The 15,208-nt window shown below is 40.1% G+C and overlaps 1 protein-coding gene across 2 annotated transcripts in view; it reads left to right on the top strand.

The window, feature by feature from the left end:
• Positions 1 to 15,208, top strand: part of ldlrad4a (low density lipoprotein receptor class A domain containing 4a) — a 273,252-nt gene that overhangs the window by 57,616 nt on the left and 200,428 nt on the right. For both annotated transcript variants that reach the window (XM_063059636.1, XM_063059628.1), the window contains exon 3: positions 6,547 to 6,687. In XM_063059636.1, coding sequence (XP_062915706.1) covers positions 6,547 to 6,687 — 141 coding nt within the window. The remainder of the gene's footprint in view (positions 1 to 6,546; positions 6,688 to 15,208) is intronic.

Genomic DNA, 15,208 nt, shown 5'->3' with positions numbered 1-15,208 from the left:
GGAGTTGCGTAGGGAGCGATCCCTGCGGAATGCAGAGAGAGGGGGGGAGGGAAAGATGTGCTTAGTGGTGGGATCACGTTGGAGGTGGCGGAAGTTACGGAGAATAATATGTTGGACCTGGAGGCTGGTGGGGTGGTAGGTGAGGACCAGGGGAACCCTATTCCTAGTGGGGTGGCGGGAGGATGGAGTGAGAACAGATGTACGTGAAATGGGGGAGATGCGTTTAAGAGCAGAGTTGATAGTGGAGGAAGGGAAGCCCCTTTCTTTAAAAAAGGGAGACATCTCCCTCGTCCTAGAATGAAAAGCCTCATCCTGATACTTATTTTTATGCACACATTCTTTCTCTCACTCTCCTTTTTCTCCCTCTGTCCCTCTGAATATACCTCTTGCCCATCCTCTGGGTTCCCCCCCCCTTGTCTTTCTTCCCGGACCTCCTGTCCCATGATCCTCTCGTATCCCCTTTTGCCTATCACCTGTCCAGCTCTTGGCTCTATCCCTCCCCCTCCTGTCTTCTCCTATCATTTTGGATCTCCCCCTCCCCCTCCAACTTTCAAATCCCTTACTCACTCTTCCTTCAGTTAGTCCTGACGAAGGGTCTCGGCCTGAAACGTCGACTACACCTCTTCCTACAGATGCTGCCTGGCCTGCTGCGTTCACCAGCAACTTTGATGTGTGTTGCTTAGACTATAATGTTGTATGTTTTAAAGATGTATGTGTATGCAATAAAGGTGTGTGTTTTAGACTGTGAAGCTGTGATCTCGTAGAAAAGAAAACCTTATTGGAAGTCATGTGGAGATGGAATGGGATGGGTGTTAGCTATCAGGATCCCTGGATTTACAATGAAGTTGTATTCCAGGGAAATAATTTGTTAACAAAAAAATTTGGAACTTGAAATGATGTTTCCCAATAGTGACATAGTGCTTTTGATGTGACAAGGTTGCTTCATAGCAACAGTAACAGAGTTGGACAGGTTAGGAATTAAATTTATAGTACAGGATTGACGTAGCACAAATATATGAGTGTTTAGGGCAGGAGGAAATTAGAGAACGAAGTATCTGACCATGTAGGGATTTAAAAAATAATGCCAAAAATTCTAAAATTGGAAGACTGCTGACCTATTTTGATCCCTGGTTAAGCAAAGAAAAGTTCTTTCTTTTCAAATCTTTTTATTGTGTGTGTGTGTATATATATATAGGAAAAATAACATGAGTGCATCGAAGTAACAACACTTACAATGCCTAAAAAAAATCATCTTAAAGATTGAAAACAAAATTTTGTGATAACAAAAAAAACCTACTGAGCAGAAAAGTGAGAAAAAAAAGGAGAACCCATTAGGTGTACAATCCCAGAGCCATGCGTCATACAAAAAGCTTCTAAAAATAAACATCAAACCGCCAGCAAGAAAAGAAAATATACTAAAAGAATTTACAATTAGATGGTGGAAAAATTATATCAATTAACTCAAATGATAATAACGAGCAAATGAGCCCCATCTTTTCTCAAAATCAAATAAAGGTTCAAAGGTTCGACTTCTAATTTTCTCCAAACTAGACATAGCATCACTTGAGAGAACCATTGTGACAAAGTGGGAATATGAGATAGCTACACTGACACATATGTTTTGGTCTTGTTCTATATTGGAACAGTTCTGGAAGTCAGTTTTCTCAACAATTTCTAAAGCACTTAAAATTAATTTACAACCTAATAAATTAACTGTGCTTTTTGGAATAGTTCTTCAAAATATTCATGGTATTTCTGTGTCTGACCAACATATTATTGCATTTGTTACATTAATAGCTAGGAGGGCCATTTTGTTGAAGTGGAAAGAAAGGTTCAATAGGGGAGCGAGACTCTTTTCTGATTTTGGGCATGGACAACAACATTTTGCTTTTAGGTTTAGTGACTGTATGCTGCCAAAGACCAGACAGATACTTCAGTAGCATATAAGCTGAGACACATATTCTATAGACTAATATTATGGAGGTGATTCATCTGATGCTTCTCTGAATCACATATGACACAATCGATGCAGATAGTCTGATTGCTTTGCAGTAAATTGCTAATGAGTAGAGCAGAGTTAGTAGTTTGGACAAAGCTTAAAATTTATCAGTTTTTAATTGAGAAAATTTCTGCTCATTCAGTATGGGATGTTGCCAAATAATCTGATAGGTCATGGAGAAGCAGAACTAGTGGAAATGTACTCTTGTTTTCTTGGGATGGGATGTGGGGATAGGTGTTAAGATCATTTAAATGCTTAAGTATTTTTTTGAATGCTGCTCCCCTCCCATTCCCCTGCTACCCAACTCTTCTGAGGTTTTCTTTTCAGCAGTATTGATGTATGGCTGCTCCACATGTCAATCAAAATTCTTTTACAGCAGCTGACAAATTTAAACCAATGTAATTAAATAAATCTAAAATGAGTTCCAGTAATTGTAATCATGAAGCAACATGCAATAAGCAGATCAAAGCAATCTGATAGATCAGATCAAAGCCATGTACTCCTGCCAGATCTAGTTGTGAATGAATGTTGACAGTTAAACGGCTAATAGAATGAGGAAGCTTCAAGACTTATGATATCTGAGTGTTAAAGACAAGGATAAAATATTCACATAATGTCCATCCAGAAGTGCTAATGAGCTTATCCTTCTTGGCTTTTTTTCTGAGATCCCACCATTTCCACAAATCTGCAGAGAGATAGCAGACAACTGCAGGAAACATAAAGTTGTGGTGGTAGGGGATTTTAATTTTCCATACATTGATTGGGACTCCCATACTGTTAGGGGTCTAGATGGTTTAGAGTTTGTAAAATGTGTTCAGGAAAGTTTTCTAAATCAGTATATAGAGGGACCAACTAGAGGGGATGCAATATTGGATCTCCTGTTAGGAAACCAATTAGGGCAAGTGACGGAAGTCTGTGTAGGGGAGCACTTTGGTTCCAGTGATCATAACGCCATTAGTTTCAATTTGATCATGGACAAGGATAGATCTGGTCCTAGGGTTGAGATTCTGAACTGGAAGAAGGCCAAATTTGAAGAAATGAGAAAGGATCTAAAAAGCGTGGATTGGGACAGGTTGTTCTCTGGCAAAGATGTCATTGGTAGGTGGGAAGCCTTCAAAGGGGAAATTTTGAGAGTGCAGAGTTTGTATGTTCCTGTCAGGATTAAAGGCAAATTGAATAGGAATAAGGAACCTTGGTTCTCAAGGGATATTGCAACTCTGATAAAGAAGAAGAGGGAGTTGTATGAAATGTATAGGAAACGGGGTAAATCAGGTGCTTGAGGAGTATAAGAAGTGCAAGAAAATACTTAAGAAAGAAATCAGGAGGGCTAAAAGAAGACATGAGGTTGCCTTGGCAGTCAAAGTGAAGGATAATCCAAAGAGCTTTTACAAGTATATTAAGAGCAAAAGGATTGTAAGGGATAAAATTGGTCCTCTTGAAGATCAGGGTGGTCAGCTTTGTGCGGAACCAAAGGAAATGGGGGAGATCTTAAATAGGTTTTTTTGCATCTGTATTTACTAAGGAAGCTGGCATGAAATCTATGGAATTGAGGGAATCAAGTAGTGAGACTATGGCAACTCTACAGATTGAAAAGGAGAAGGTGCTTGCTGTCTTGAGGAAAATTAAAGTGGATAAATCCCCGGGACCTGACAGGGTGTTCCCTCGGACCTTGAAAGAGACTAGTGTTGAAATTGCGGGGGCCCTGGTAGAAATATTTAAAATGTCGCTGTCTACGGGTGAAGTGCCGGAGGATTGGAGAGTGGTTCATGTTGTTCCGTTGTTTAAAAAAGGATCGAAAAGTAATCCGGGAAATTATAGGCCGGTGAGTTTAACGTCAGTAGTAGGTAAGTTATTGGAGGGAGTACTAAGAGACAGAATCTACAAGCATTTGGATAGACAGGGGCTTATTAGGGAGAGTCAACATGGCTTTGTGCATGGTAGGTCATATTTGACCAATCTGTTGGAGTTTTTCAAGGAGGTTACCAGGAAAGTGGATGAAGGGAAGGCAGTGGATATTGTCTACATGGACTTCAGTAAGGCCTTTGACAAGGTCCCGCATGGGAGGTTAGTTAGGAAAATTCAGTCGCTAGGTATACATGGAGAGGTGGTAAATTGGATTGGACATTGGCTCGATGGAAGAAGCCAGAGAGTGGTGGTAGAAAATTGCTTCTCTGAGTGGAGGCCTGTGACTAGTGGTGTGCCACAGGGATCAGTGCTGGGTCCATCGTTATTTGTCATCTATATCAATGATCTGGATGATAATGTGGTAAATTGGATCAGCAAGTTTGCTGATGATACAAAGATTGGAGGTGTAGTAGACAGTGAGGAAGATTTTCAGAGCCTGCAGAGGGACTTAGACCAGCTGGAAAAATGGGCTGAAAAATGGCAGATGGAGTTTAATACTGACAAGTGTGAGGTATTGCACGTTGGAAGGACGAACCAACGTAGAACATACAGGGTTAATGGTAAGGCACTGAGGAGTGCAGTGGAACAGAGGGATCTGGGAATACAGAATCAAAATTCCCTAAAAGTGTCGTCACAGGTAGATAGGGTCGTAAAGAGAGCTTTTGGTACATTGGCCTTTATTAATCGAAGTATTGAGTATAAGAGCTGGAATGTTATGATGAGGTTGTATAAGGCATTGGTGAGGCCGAATCTGGAGTATTGTGTTCAGTTTTGGTCACCAAATTACAGGAAGGATATAAATAAGGTTGAAAGAGTGCAGAGAAGGTTTACAAGGATGTTGCCGGGACTTGAGAAATTCAGTTACAGAGAAAGGTTGAATAGGTTAGGACTTTATTCCCTGGAGCATAGAAGAATGAGGGGAGATTTGATAGAGGTATATAAAATTATGATGGGTATAGATAGAGTGAACGCAAGCAGGCTTTTTCCACTGAGGCAAGGGGAGAAAAAAACCAGAGGACATGGGTTAAGGGTGAGGGGGGAAAAGTTTAAAGGGAACATTAGTGGAGGCTTCTTCACACAGAGAGTGGTGGGAGTATGGAATGAGCTGCCAGACGAGGTGGTAAATGCAGGTTCTTTTTTAACATTTAAGAATAAATTGGACAGATACATGGATGGGAGGTGTATGGAGGGATATGGTTCGTGTGCAGGTCAGTGGGACTAGGCAGAAAATGGTTCGGCACAGCCAAGAAGGGCCAAAGGGCCTGTTTCTGTGCTGTAGTTTCTATGGTTTCTATGGTTTCATTCCAGAACCTAGTTGAAAGCCAATTACATTAATCCCATGTGGTATCAAAGAAACAACTGAAAACACAGGATATATCATCATTTTAGAAGTGGTACTGAAGTAGCTGTTATTGAACCTGGTGGTGTGGAACCTCCACCATGCTTTACAGTAGGGATGGTGTTAGCTGGCTGATGTGCAGTATTAGATTTATGCCACACATACCTCTTAGTGTTGAGGCCAGAAATTTCCACTTGAGTCTCAATTGACCACCTTCTTCCACATCTTTACAGTATTTTCTAAGTGACGCTTTGCAAAGTCTTTACGGGCAAGTATATGTGTTTTCTTAGCCAAGATTTCTTCCATAAATACCTTTTTAGAGATTTTGGAGCCGTGAACATTATCTCCAGTTGTAGCCACTGACATCTGCAGCTCACTCAGAGTTACTGTTGGCATCACAGTGTAGGCATCTCTTAGAAGTGGCATTCTTCTTCGGTGACTATGTATAGAAGGCTGACCTGACCTAGACAGTGTGGCTGAGGTTTAATATTTTTTCCACTTTTTTTATGATGGACTGCACTGAGCTCCGAAGTATATTGTGATGGTTTTGTAACCTTCCCTAGGTTTGTGCTTCTCTATTATCATTTCCTTCACTAGTCTTGAAAGCTCTTTTGTCTTCATTTTGGTTTTGTCTGTTGAAAATCTACCATACTATTGGACCTTACAGGGAGTGGGTATATTTATTCAGGTGATCCTCCAATTTTCTACATCAATAGATTAGGTGATTTGGTAAGGTATTAGACAGTATTGTACCTGAGAAAAGTTATCATAGTAATTACAAGGGGAATGAATACTTTTTCAGTCTCATAAGTTTGGTTTTTAATTTCTAGTAAATTGTTGACAGGCTTGGAATTTTTCTTTTGACTTGATATGATACACAATGTTTTGTAGATTAGCTCAAAAAAAATCCTTCTCAAAAAAGGATACCAAAATTGTAGTTTTGGTCCAAAGCATAACATAAGCTCTAAAGTTGACTTACATCCTTTATAGAACTAACCTTGGATCATGACTCTACAAGTGAGCTGCTGGTTATTTTTCAGTGTATACCTTGTTCAGGTGACTGTTTGCATGCTGATAACCATACTTAAAGTCAAGAACAAAAGGATATCAAGTATTTTTAATCAGCTGTGGACAGTTCTATCAGTAACTTGGAATTTGACCCACTGAGTATTATTACGCTGTCAAACATTCAAAACTGAAAATGTTTTTAGAATTTATTAGAAAATATATGAACATCTATTTAGCAAGTTCTTTTCAAATTCATTTGAAGATCAATGAAAGTAAATAATATACTCTTTTACAGAGTGCAAATTCCACTGCACCAATGGCAACTGTCTGAAATTCAGAAATTTGATTTGCAACCAACTAAATGACTGTGGGGATAATAGTGAAGAAGAAAACTGTCCGCTAGTAACTGAACACCCACCTCCAACAATTTTTAACTGTAAGTGTTGAACTTTGCTCCTGCTATATATTATGTTGCCATGAACTGTTGAGAACTATGATTATTTTTTGTTTTTGTTGTCATTGACTTGAGATTTTGAATAGAGCTTGAATTTTTCAGTGTTAACTAATAAAAAGAAACCAAAATATCTTTGAGGTTTACATGGAAATTTACTTTTCTCACTGATACTATTCACTGCAGTTATGTGTGAGTCCGAATTATGTCATGTCTGTCTAGTGCTGACGCTCATGACATCTAAGGTCTCAAGAGGAATATGGTGGGGGAGGGGAAAGATCCACTTGTAGGTAGCGGTGATACAGAAGGGTGAAATAAGAAGTTCCACTGAGGGAGTCTAAGTGAAAAAGTTGATTCACAAAGGCGATATCCTCTGATTATCTGCAACTCATGAGAATGGCGTTGAACCAATGAGATCAGAATGTTGAACATGCAATTCAAAGTTTGGTTTGGTTAGAATATATTTCAATTCAAATGCATTGGCAGTTAGAACTGTTCTGTTAGGAAAGCACCTGACTTGAATTGGCCTGGGACCAGTATCTTGGTGAATATAGCAATTGTGGCTGCAGTTAGTGTTTTAAACTGGATTATTGGGGGAGGGTTCAGATAAGAAAAAAATTACAGTATTAGAGAGGAAGGGCAGACCAATAGTGCAGGGTAGAAAAATGAGTAATGATCATCAGAATATGATGGAAATGAATAATATGTTGGTTGTTCGTCATTTTCGACGATGACGTTTGTCTGTGCAGCTCATCAGTTGTGTGTTCTGAGGTGGCTGTGCATTCCGATTCTGGAAAGGCATAAATGTTGATAATAATAGCTGGCTGCAGTTGGAGCAACTGATGTGGCCATTTTTCTCCTCTCTCAAGCAGTGACCAGATCTGCACGGCGACTATTCTTGAAGTAGTTGGAGGCTTGGCTTACTAGAGCACACCATCCAGTCCAGTCCTGAGTACTCCACTCAAGCTGCTTAGGTGCAATGCCAACATGCGCAAGGTAGCTTTTCACACAGTCCTTGGGCCTCTTACAAGGTCGCCTCCCTGTCTTTTCTTCTTTGAGACAGCTCTCTGTATAACAGAAGATTCTAGAATCCTCCATGCATCTAACATGCCCTATCCAGTGAAACTGGGCTTGCAGGATCATTGCCTCTATGCTTGTGCTCTGTGGTGGCATGGTCCTGCCAATGGATGCCCAAGATTGACCTCAGGCTACACATATGGAAGGGTTCCAGCATTTTAAGGTACCTTCTGTATATGGTCCAGGTTTCACAACCGTATAGTAGACTGCTAAGGATGACTGCTTTGTAAACCTTGAGTTTTGTGGCTTTTCAGATGTTATGCTGGTTCAGCCTTGCAAATCTTAGCACTGATTTCTTTCTCTAGGGAGCCATCACTCAAAATAACGCTTTCGAGGTATTTGAACTCCTCAACTATTCTAAGCTGTGTACCTTCGACACAGATGGATGATGCATGGACAGTAAAGATTGGACCAGGCTAGAACAGGACTTCCGTCTTTTGTAGGCTGATGGTGAGGCCAAATGGACATGTGGCTTCTGAAAACCTATCGACAAGTAGCTGGAGATCGGCTTCTGTGTGGGCCATAAATGTACAATTATCAGTGTATAGGGCTTCTCGATTGAGATTAGCGATTGTTTTCCAACGGGCCCTCAAGCAACACAAGTCAACAGTGATCTGTCCATCCTGTACCTTATGTATATCTCACATGGTATGACGGTGAATGCATAGTGTAGTACACATGTGAGGAACAGATTAAACAGTAGAGACACCAGTATGCACCCTTGTAACTGACATTACAGTGCAAATGTAGTTGAGTAAGAGCAAAGTGGTAAAAAGTCAAAATTAAAGGCACCTTGTTTGAACAGATACTGCCTTTGGCATCAGCTTGATGAATTTATTGCACAAGTAGAAGTGATCAGATACACATGGCAGAAATGTGATTGCTAGTTTGCCAAAACTAGGAGGTAAATATTTTGGGGCTTTATGTTCAACAGGATATGTCAAACGTGGATTAAGGTGGGGTAGCTCCGTATAACAAGTAAGATCAATAGTAGGAAATAATCTCATATAAATAACAAGAGAGAGAAGTCAATCATGGAGCTACTGTATAGGCCTGCTAACAGTAGCTACATTAACATTAAGACATGTTATATGAGGAGATAATGAGTACTATAGTGATGTCAGGTGACTTTAATCTTCCCGCCAATTGGCAAAGGTAACCTTGAGAGCAAGTATGAGGTATGGTGAAACCAACCAGGGAACAGACTATTTTCAATCTGGCAATGAGATTTACAGGAAGATGTTTCCTGCTTGGCATTGCTGCCTGCCGTACCTCTAACAGTGCCCATAAGTCAGCTGCACAGTCATCGGCCAGGGACCACCATTCACTGATGTTTTGCTCCCTTAGCTCCTGGTGGTGGACAGTGGCAGGGACGTCACCCTGCCAACCCCTGCTGCTTTCATTGGGGTTAGTCAGTTCCCCAATTTCTGTCCTTCCTCCTCAGCCGTAGTCAAAAGCTGCCCTTTTCTGCCTCTTCAGCCAACTCACTGGTGACTCTTCTGAGCCTCACTCCAATCACTGCCATATCACCACTCCTTGAGTGTGGTGAAGAGTCCTGAAGGAGCTCTTGGGCGGGAGCATTCAGCACTTTTACTAGCCTTAACAATTGGGATGAGTTATCGTTACGCTGGAGGAAGGCTGCTTCTCACATCCCATCTACAGATCTCTAGGATCTCTGCCAGTTTCTTTAGGGCCTGATGTGTCGCCATCTGTAGCGCCCTTGGGACAGCACAGTCTTGCATCCTGCCAGGATGTCTTGGAGGTTGGCATTGGTTGATCATACAGGGAGCAGCTATCCTCACTGCTGAACCAGTGGTGAAGATTTTGGGGGCAGGGCATAGGTTGCCCTGATGAGGAAGCTGAATCTGGCTTGTGGGACCTTCCACAGGTCAGACCATCTAAATGTCCTGTTGATAGTGCTTTCCCATGTTGTCCATCTTCCCTGGCGGCCCTGTCCCACTGCCTTCACCCTGTAGCACTCGTGCTCTGTCCTTGTCACCTCCTCTATTACCATGACTTTTCTCTCTTTCTTCGAAGCCTTGGACCAGAAGCATGCTGCCTTCCCCCAGCCAAATCCTGCATGTCCAGCCTGGACTCTGCCGTGGTGCAGCCTGTTGATGGTTTGGTCTACTTCATCTTGAACTCTCCATTTACAGTTGGCATGGATTGAGGTATTGGTATTCCTCACCAACAGGTCAGTAGGCTCACTCAGCTCAACAACCAGTCGGGTTTTCTCCACTTGTACTCCAGCCTAATGGATCTCAGTGGCAGGTGCAACATATTCTTCCTGAAGAGGACAGTGTCCGAGATCTACCAGGCAGCCCCACCCATTTCCAGATGTATGTGTTGACTATCCCATCCATCCTACCGGCTGTTGATGAGGAAATTTTACACGTTTTTAGAGGCCAGATCACCCTTTGGTACTGTGTGAACCGGTAGCACCACACCTTATACTTTCCAGATAGTTGGCTGTAGTTGATTCTGGCCAGGCTCTCTGTGGGCTATTCCTGTGCTATTTTTCCCATCTGCCTATCAGAGAACTCTGCGGTGTACTACCTCCCAAGGCTTCGGATGGACTGCCTGCCCAAAAATGGGATTTCCTTGCGCCCTACAACAAAGGTGATATTGTTGCTTCTGATGCCTTTTCGGAGGGATAGGCTTTGCAACTTGGAGGGCTTGATCTTCAACCTTGCCCATGTCACTAGCTTGTTCAGTCTCTTCAACACCTTTCTTGTGCATGGAGCCATCTGAAGCATGCTTGTGACATCATCCATTTTAGCTACTCAGTGGAGGAAGCCTCTGTCCTGACTATAGCTTTATACTTCCAAACACTTCTTTGCTCCAATAAGCATGATCTCGAAGGCTGCGACATACAGGACAGAGAGATGCATACTTCGGGAGGCTGGCTCCCCATTGTAAAGTCTTGAAAAGAGAAGCCCATCTGGAAGTCACTGAAGTAATCAAAAACTAAGTCTCTAATGCAGTTGGGAATGTAAAAGAAATCCATCACAAAGTTGATGAGGCACAGATCCATAGGCATTTGCAAAATTCAACCACATGACATGTACGTCACCTTTATCACGCGTGGTTCATTGGATCTGGTCCCATATCAATGATGCATGCTCCACACATCCTTGGAAGCCTGGAACTCCTACCTTCTGGCAGCTGGTGTCAATATATCCAATGCTCATGAGGTAGCTAGTCATTCTTTTAGCCACAACTGAGAAGAAGATTTTCTCCTTGACATTCAGCCGTGCAAAGCTGGTTGATAGAACTGAAGCTCTGCCCTGGCGATGAACACAGCTCTTTGCTACTCTGATGGGATGCACTGGTTTTTACAGGCAGTTTTCATTAGATTCCACAGGGTCTTTAGTACATGAGGGCAATTTTTATAGAGCTTGTAAGAAATTCCATTCGGCCCTCGTGCTGACACTGACCTTGCCTTTTTGATGACTTCTCTGACTTCACTTAACTTGATGGGGGGTGTGTGGTGGGTGGGTATCAAACTGGGTGGTTGGAGGAGCAGGACATGGAATATACCCTGGTGATCCAAGGGAAGTTTTCCTTGCTGGATCACTGTACTGGACAGAAGTCACCCATGGAAATACTATATAAGCCTGCTACCAGTAGCTGTATTAACATCAAGACGTGTTATAGGAGGAGATAATGATTACTACAGTGATCTCAGGTGACTTTTTAATTTTCCCATCAAATTGGCAAAGATAACCTTGAGAACAAGAATGAGGTTGTGAAACCAACAAGGGAACAGACTATTTTCAATCTGGTTATTTGTTATGAAACATGAATAGTAATGAAATCGTAAAGGATTTCTTGAAAGGGCTGAGGGGATTATAAGGAAGAGAATACAGTTAATTTCATTTAACGTTCATGATATTTTTTGAATGTGGCCGATTTTTTCAAAGTTTCAGATTGACCAATCTAATTATTTTTGAGATTTGTTCTGCATTAATCAATGGAATCTTGTGGAAAAATACCAGAAGAATATAAGTGTAGATGAAGCAAAAGGTGTTTATGATTGCTGGAAACTGTAGACTTTTGTCTCAAAAAAGCATACAAACAAATCCTGAACTAGTCTGAATTTTTTTATTGGTTTTGATTTCATTATACTTAACATATCTGAAAAGAAATTACTTTTCCAAACGTGAATATTAAGCTAGAAGAAAATATCCTGAACTGAACCAAATGTAAAAGCTGAAAATTTCAAGCTCAAAAATGAAATTGTACTGTTTTGGGGTTTATTGTATATTTGTCATTGTTGATATGCCCTCAATTTGAGATCTATTTATTTCCATTGTTATGATGATGCTTTGAGCTGAGTTTTTGGATTGTGAAATGGTGGAAATGGCATTGAATTGTCGTTTGTAGAAAACTAAAGTTTATTCTAGTCGTGAAAACAGAAGTGTGAATCAAACTTTAGCATTCTTTAATTTCATTAAACACCTTGTTTTGCTCTGAATTGAAGTCAGCATTTTATGTTACTACAAGTTAGCTTATTCAAATAGTATTTTAAATATTGTTCCTGCCTGACAACTTTATTAATGTTTTCAGAAAATCTTTATTTAGCTTTTAAGCTTGTAGTATAATGAAAACTGTTTAAAATAGTGCATTTCTTGTACACCCAAAACACAATATTTATTGTAGTTTTCAGAGGTAATGTCCTATCAAAAACAGTTTTTTTTTAAAGTCAAAGTTTTTTGAAGGCAAAAAGACAATGCAAACACTTTTCTATTTTGTATGCAGGCAGTCCTTAGTTTGGGGATATGCTACTCGGGAACTTGGGCTATATATATATTTTTGTGTATGTTTACCTGCTACCTTATATGTGCCTTGTAATGTATATGACTGTTGGTACTGTGTTTTGCAGCTTGCAAAAGGAGGAACACTGTCTTGTTTGGATGTATTCATGCATGGCTGATTGATAATTAAACTTGAACTTGAACTTGAATCTGACTTTATGCAAATTCCTCTGTGTCAAGCATGTGTTTGTCTGCTGTTCAGACTAGGGAAATAAAGAGTAACCTACTGCAATCTACAAACAATATTGAACCTTTTCTTCTCCCAAACTAGAGATTGAGTTGTATCTGCTTTTTTTCAATAAATCACAAGAGTGAAAAGAACACAGTAGTCACGTGTACAGAAATCTGAGAATGCTCTTAATCCCGTACCTTTATTATCCATGTAAACAAGAAAAATAGAAATAATATCATCTCACAAGAAAATAATTTAAAGCAGCAGACAAAATATTGCAGGAACTCAGTGGGTTAAGCAGCAACTATGAATAGAAGTGGACAGTTGATGTTTTGGGTTGCGACTCTACCAGGACTGGAAAGAAAGTGGGTAGATAGCCAGGATAAAAGGATAGGGGGAGGGGGTGTAGTAAGAGTTGGTGGAACAAGTGAATCTAGGTGAAAGGGGAAAGATGGCAGGTGGGGGAGGGGGAGAGTAGGAATGATTTAAGAAAATGAGAGGTGATAAGTGGAATTGAGGAAGCTGGAATCTGATAGGAGAGGACAGTGGACCATGAAATAAAGAGGAAGAGGAAAACCAGAAGGAAGAATATGCGGGTGCTGGGCAGATGTGGAGTGTGAGAGAGTGAAAAAAAGAGTGATGGGGTAAATAAGATGAGGGAAAACAAAGGAAGTTGAGAGAGGAATGGTTACCAGAACTTAAAGAAATAGCTGTTCATGCCATCAGATTGGAGACTCTAATGGTGTTCCTCTAATCTGACTCTAGCCTCAACTTGGCAGTAAAGGAGGTTGTGGACAGATATGTCAGTGTGGGCATGGGAAGTGGAATTAAAATTGCTGGGCACCAGGAGATCTTGCATGTTATGGTGGATGGAGCGAAGGTGATAATTCTTTAGATCAAACAACAATCAAAAGCGTTTCATAGAAGTTCTTAGTTTCACAGCAGTTAAAACTAGAATTAGAAGCAGCCAATGATACAAATTCACCAATACAATTAAGGAGGACATTTTAAAATGGAAATACAATTAATCAATTACCTCAAATAAAAGTTGTGGTCAATCAGTTGCCAAGGTATTTTATTTTTCTGTTCATTCATTGTTGTAATATCTGCGTATATCTTGGTTTTGAGGAAAATTGTTCATTTCTCACATGAAAAATTCCATTTACGGACAATTCTCAGGATTGGAACCTGTGTGTAACCTGAAGACTGCTTGTACTCTTAATTGTCAGTTTTCACATATGTGACAAGGCTGACGTTTTATTATTATATTATTATTATTTGTTGCTCCAACTTTACAAAAATTATTACAAAATTTAAATTCTTAAAAAATATTTTATTTTAAAATCAATCTTGCTATGTTAATATTTAGTAAGCTAATTTAAAAATATATTTCTAACAAATGGACATTCTTGTATGTAGTTGTGAAAAGAACAAATGAAGTTAGACTCACTCCTTCAAGTGAGGCTTGAAAATTCTTACATAGCAAGTCCACTTGTGGGAGTAGTGCCTGGTCTAAATCCTTCACTTCATAGAATCATGGAGTTGTACAACATGAAAACAGGGCTCTCACCACAACTTGTTGTGCCTACCTTCAATTAACTTCATTAAGTCCAAGTTGCTGTAAAGCCAACATCTACCTTTGAGATGCAGACAAGAGATGTAACACAGATGAACATGATCTTTTTTCTATCCTTCCTCCAAAAAAAATTAAATGTTCCATTTTTCAAGCAAGTGAAAAAACACACACATATAAGGAATATGCTGTAGCGATTATTTGTGAATTTCACAATCCAAGAAAAAATTACATTCATTTCTTTATGATTCTTTTTCATGATTACTCTCTTGTTCTATGTTGTACACCATTTGAAATCAACTATCTCTGTTAACCCCCGGCCCCCATCATAACCCTTCATTAGCTTGGACTGTTTTTGAGTAATTTAACTTGAGAGATAAAGGCTGTCTTCAAACTTAAACGTTGCAATGTGTGATGAACAATGTAGCAGAAGGATTGGTATACACTGGTTTTGAAGTACAAGCAAACAGAAATTAGAGTATGTTGTCAGAGTAGAACACAAAAAAGCCATGATTAGTCTTAGTCAATGTACATTTATCAATGACATAGTGTTTAATGATTTCGGATGTATATTACAAATAGCATACCTGTACATATTATGGTATTTCACTATTGAGTTTAAATTGGTAACATTTATCAAATTTGACAATGCTACTGGAAAAAATGTTTGCCTACATATTTTGTGGTTTATATTTCCCTGTATCCCTGTTGTTTCTCTTGTACTCCCTGTTTTTTAACACCCCCCCCATTCCCACCAACTTTTAGTCTCTTTTCTTCATCACTTCTCTGTTACTGTCTCCCTATCTTACTTCTGTAACCTCATTCCTTCTCTTCTCCCACCACTCTACATCCTGAACCTTCGCCCCA

The sequence above is a fragment of the Mobula hypostoma genome, chromosome 1, assembly GCF_963921235.1.
Source record: "Mobula hypostoma chromosome 1, sMobHyp1.1, whole genome shotgun sequence".
Taxonomy (NCBI): domain Eukaryota; kingdom Metazoa; phylum Chordata; class Chondrichthyes; order Myliobatiformes; family Myliobatidae; genus Mobula; species Mobula hypostoma.
The sequence above is the reverse complement of the archived record's forward strand: the minus strand, read 5'-3'. Positions and strand labels throughout refer to the sequence as shown.